The sequence below is a fragment of the Sinocyclocheilus rhinocerous genome, unplaced genomic scaffold (genome assembly GCF_001515625.1).
Source record: "Sinocyclocheilus rhinocerous isolate Xijiao unplaced genomic scaffold, SAMN03320098_v1.1 scaffold64, whole genome shotgun sequence".
NCBI classification, from domain to species: Eukaryota; Metazoa; Chordata; class Actinopteri; order Cypriniformes; family Cyprinidae; genus Sinocyclocheilus; species Sinocyclocheilus rhinocerous.
Genome location: NW_015659929.1, coordinates 813,098 through 818,442, shown reverse-complemented (window position 1 = coordinate 818,442; position 5,345 = coordinate 813,098). Strand labels below are relative to the sequence as shown.

The following is a 5,345-nucleotide window of genomic DNA, read 5'->3' as shown; positions in this document are numbered from 1 at the left end:
TGGATTACAATCCGCCATCAAAATGATACATTTAATTATTCCAGCTGCCTCGATCTGCCACCTGCAGGATCTTCCCGTGCGATAGGCTAGTAGCCGGGACAACTTCTTTATGTTTACAGACGTGACGTAATGACGCAGTGCCATGCTCGAATTTCCCACGAAAACCTACCCGTACCACTCAAATTAGAAAACATTATTATAAGCTAACCGTTGTGAATCGGGCTATTTAGACAAAATTGTATAGAATTTTAGTTGTGACCACAACATGAAATTAATTACCTTCAGCTTATCGGTATTAGCCAAAATTTTAAATGGAAATTCAGCCTGTTTTCTAAATGCATGTTATTGAACTTATTGTGAACATCCCAAAACCATTCAAGCTGGCGGTTATTAAGCCTCTTATTAAGAAACCACAACTAGATCCTAGTGAACTGGCAAATTACAGACCCATCTCAAATCTTTCACATGTGTTTCATAAACACAATCGTTTCTGGATTACAATCCGCCATAAAAATGATACATTTAATTATTCCAGCTGCCTCGATCTGCCACCTGCAGGATCTTCCCGTGCGGACAGTCACCACTGATAAGCTACCACTAAATATTGTAGAAACTTAATTTGCTGTAAAGTTGCTTTGCAATGATTTGTATCGTGAAAAGCGCTGTACAAATAAACTTGACTTGACTTGACTTGAACGGTTCTTCCATGCATGTTTAATTTTTAAATTTTTCCATAATTCTTAATCAATATGGCATAACTTGAATCTCTACTCATTAGTCTGCTTAAACACTCCAGCTTTCTCCCAAACCAACTGCAAGCTTGCATTCAGATCTGCCTCCATCCAATCAACAACCAACAAACTGAACCAACATTTTTTTCTTTTTTAATATTCCGTTTCACTCAGATGTATGTCACAATAGAAATTATCTGTAGTGCATTTAATAGAGCACATTGTTAATTTATCCTGGTGCAAGTCACCTGGCAAAGTTGTCACATATCCCATGGCCACCATATTTGGCTGGCTCTACTGGAGCCCCTGGTTTCCGCACCATGACCTTCAGTGTAATCCGGCGACCTCTAAGCCCCACCCCCTCCAACCTCTTCTGCACCTCCATAGATAGGTTTGTAAGGAAAGTCTCCGCCTCTTCAACCTAGCCAAGTATTAGAGGTGATGGGAAACATATGACAGAAGTCAACAGACTGAGGACAATGACAGATACAGGATGATTTGCAATGATTGCTGTAACTTGTATACTTCAAAACCTGTGTGAACCGAATGTTGTAGTTCATCTCTGCAGACACAGACTTTCTCTCCTTCTCACTGCGCACAGGCCTGTCATCCAGTCCTCTGCAAAAGCGGAAAAGCGTCTGTCCTGTCCTTGGCCCAAACTCCCTCTGCAGTCGAGAAATGGACAACTGCTGCAGGTCACCACAGGTACTCACTCTCAGGGAGGTCAGCTTGGAGCTCATTGAGCGACCCACACCTGCACATAAGAACACAGAAGCACCAGTCCAGACATACACAAATACAGCAATAAATTCCACTGTAAAACTCTGATTCAGATTAAAATACCCTACCATTCAAATGTTTGAGGCCAGAAAGATTTTTTTTTTTTTTTAAAGAAAGAAATTAATACTATTATTCAGGAAGGATTAATTAAATTGATTAAATGTGACAGTACACTACAGACATTTAATGTTACAAATTTATTTCAAAATAAATGTTGTTTTTCTGAACTTTCTATTCTTCAAAGAATCTTGAAAACATGTCAATTTCTTTAAATAATCCTTAAAATGTGTCAGTTTTCACAAAAATATTAAGCATTTTAAAAAAATATTTATATTTTTTAATAAAATAAATGCAGCCTTTTTGAGAATAAGATATGACTTTCAAAAACATTTAAAAGTCGTACCAAACTACCTAAACCTTTGAACGGTATTGAATGTAGGATGCTCTGTTCTCACCAGGCAAACTGGATACAGGCTGATCCCTGATAAAATCATCCACTTCCTCCGATCTGAGGAAGTACTGCCCATTTGGTTTTGCCTTACGGGTTGCCATCCGAGCAAGAAGGATGTTGGAACCTATTAAGAAGTATAAGGGAAGTTACAAAAGCTTACAGAAATGAAGGAATACTAGCAACTTCATAACAAAAAAAACAAAAAACATTGTCATTAAACTTCATTTCTAACATGTTGTTCCAAACCTTTATGACTTTTGTGGAAGGTGAAATTTTAAAGAATATCCTGGCCACCCTTTTCAAGTTAGAAGTAAGTAAATGAGGACTGGAACTCTCGAGCTCCAAAAAAAAAGTTAAAGCATTGTAAGTTTACTGAAGCGATACAATAGCTTAGTGTGAGTAACAAACTAAAGTTGTTTCGCTGTACCTGACTTTGGCATGTTCACAAGAGTTCATGAGAAAAGCACAATGTTATTGTATGGCTTTAGAAGACTTACAGAATATAGCTCATGAGGTTTATGCTACTTTTATGGCACTTTTGCATCATTGCAATATTCCTATTCATTGCAATTACTGGGAAATGAGAAAGAGCAGCACATTCTTAAAAAGATCCATGGGAGAAAGTAAGTCATAAAGGTTTGGAACAAAATGCAGGTCAGTAAATAAATTATCTTACCCATTCCAACTGAGGCAGAGCAACCAGTCTTTTCCTTTATGTCTTCACGGATGGCTCGAGCCAAATCATCAGGTTTAACTCCCAGCTCAACCAGAAGATTTGTGGCATCTACCAGCGCCTCGTCACAACTTAGTGCCTCAATGTTATGAGTGTAACTATAAAACAAGCAACCATGAAGCAAAATAATTGTTGCCTTTGTCTGCTGGCATTAGGAATAATGTAGCAATCCAAAAAAAGTTGCAACAAACATTATATCTGGTACCTGGCCAGGGTCTCATACATGGACAATGCCACCTCTTTATATGCCTGGAAGTCATATGGGACAGACTGCAGATCAGGACAGAGCTGCTTAGCCCGGCCAAAGAACATGCCGTTTCTCACACCAGCCTGCCTGTAAGAGAGAAAAACAGAGTAACAGGTACTGCTGGAAGTCATACTGTATTAAAGACAGTACATGTTAGAAAAAAATGTTTGTGGTCTCTAAAAGTATGTTAGCTTTGAATCCATCTATATCTGTGGTTCTCAACCAGGGGGCCTCAAAATAAGACAAAATAAGCATTAGAATAAGCTTAACAACAAAAAAAAGAAAAATCATGGACTTAGATGATCAAGGTATACTGTATGAGGAAGCCTAAATTACAAGTGTAACTTGGAGAAAACCTGGGGAATTTAAAATATTCAAATGCCATTGACTTATTTTTAAAGAATACAATATTTTCTCGTGCAAAGCTCCAAAATATTTAATCAGGCAGACATTCTAAAGTATTTTAAAAAATCTTATACAGTAAAACAAAAACATCTAAATTAAGAAGAGTGGGATCCCAGAAGAACATTTAGCTTGTGAAACTTCTGTAATTCTGAAACTTATTTCATTTGAATTATAATTATTTTAGCTACTTATTTTAATCTAAAGGACAATCCTAGTTTCTGTAAATTAGAAAAAAAGTTTTGAAAACAAAACTATAATTAAAGCAGATGTACCAATGGAAACCTACAGTATTAGCCTAAATGGGGGGCCTTCAAATATTGCTCAGTGGAATTAAAAAAGATGGGAACCACTAATCTAGTATTTGCTGGTTCATATTGCACAAGAAAGGAGCCTGGCATGTTTACAATGAATACCTGGCCTCGTAACTGCAAGATGCAATCTCTGCCATAGAGAGGGCAGCCAGGTCCAGATCCACTCCATTACTGGAAACTTCTTCACATTGTGGAGATGGGGTCATCTCAAGATTACCATCTGTCTTCTCTAAAGCAGAAAGAACACTGGTCACCTAAATTCAAACTTCAAAAATGTACAAGAAATTCATTCTAGACTTCAAGCAAAATTTAACCAACATCTTCCTCCTAGAACCTGAGCTTACCTTTCCTATACTGTTTCTGTTTCCTCTGGTAGTACTGAAACTCAAGCTGAGGATTTGCACCAGGTTGTTGTGCAACACGGCCTGGACCACGGTTACTAGTCACCGCAACCGGTTTCCCTGGAGTACAGATTGACCATCAGTAAAGCTCAGTTTATCAAAGTCAACAAGCTGCAACAAGAAACTTCAGCACTTCCCTCCAATTCACTGAAACGTACCTATGAGATCTGGTCTGTGTCTGATCCCTACTGACACAAAGAAGCAGTCCATATCCACATGAAAAATGCAGGATTGACGCACCTGAGGAGCAACCATTAAGGAACCTGGGCCAAAGAGAAATACACTTTTTTTTTTGCAAAATGCTGCATCACAAAGACACATGCTTCTCAACAACATAAAATAAATACACAAACATAAACCACAAAGACAAGATACCTGAACTGCAAATAGCTTTGAGCTTCTTCAGTTTCTCTTTTCCAGAGAAAACAGCTCCTCCTGCAGCTCGCCTCCTGCTTTGAAGGGCATTGACATACTCTGAGAACTCATTTCGCCATGTAGAAATATGATGCAGCCTTGAGTGAGAAAAGAACTCTGATATGATTCCAGCCTCTGCTCCTTGGCCCGACCTTCCTGGCTGATGACTAGAGTCTGCAAGCTTGGAGGAGTTAGGGGTCATGTGATAGCTCCCATTTAGTCGAACTCTTGTCTGATCGTGAAGTTTCCCCTTCTGAGGAGCAGCTGAAGTTCCTGGATTAGATGTTGGTTTTGGATGGAGGTCCTTTTGCATATTGTGAAGACCAGGCTGCTTTGCAGGACTGGCAGTGGATATTAAGGACCTCTGATGGGAATTTGATTTTGACCCAGCAGAAGAGCAGCTGGGCTCCTCCCTATCCCTGCTTTCAGTCTGTGGGAGGTGAGACTGATGGGACCCTATGTCAACAACATGTGGAGAATGTTCTGCAAAAGAGTCCTGAGGCTTTAAGGCACCATTCACAGGGTGTACATAACCATTAGTTAACGAAGTGTCTTGTGAGCCTCTTGGCAAAAGGGCACAGGCGTTATCATCATCTCCATCATGAATCCCATTAACTCTAGGCCTCTCTGCATCCTCCTCAAAGATTATGCTACAGGAACCATTTCTGCCAGACAAAAGGAGAGAGGACAAAAATATACACAATTAAATAATTTCCCAAATGTTTTTATTTAAAGGATTAGTTCACTTCCAGAATAAAAGTTTCCTGATAATTTACTCATCCCATGTCATCAAAGATGTTCATGCTTTTCTTTCTTTAGTCAAAAAGAAATTTAAAGGGGTCATATGATGCTGCTAAAAAGAACATTATTTT

At 38.9% G+C, this 5,345-nt stretch overlaps 1 protein-coding gene across 2 annotated transcripts in view; it reads right to left on the bottom strand.

Annotated features, from left to right (window-relative positions):
- The window catches only part of rev1 (REV1 DNA directed polymerase), a 19,537-nt gene that overhangs the window by 6,440 nt on the left and 7,752 nt on the right, over positions 1-5,345 (bottom strand). For both annotated transcript variants that reach the window (XM_016533469.1, XM_016533467.1), the window contains exons 6-14: positions 4,435-5,138; positions 4,218-4,322; positions 4,003-4,119; positions 3,761-3,887; positions 2,901-3,029; positions 2,639-2,793; positions 1,967-2,086; positions 1,265-1,485; positions 980-1,152 (exon numbers count right to left, since the gene is read on the bottom strand). In XM_016533469.1, coding sequence (XP_016388955.1) covers positions 980-1,152; positions 1,265-1,485; positions 1,967-2,086; positions 2,639-2,793; positions 2,901-3,029; positions 3,761-3,887; positions 4,003-4,119; positions 4,218-4,322; positions 4,435-5,138 — 1,851 coding nt within the window. The remainder of the gene's footprint in view (positions 1-979; positions 1,153-1,264; positions 1,486-1,966; positions 2,087-2,638; positions 2,794-2,900; positions 3,030-3,760; positions 3,888-4,002; positions 4,120-4,217; positions 4,323-4,434; positions 5,139-5,345) is intronic.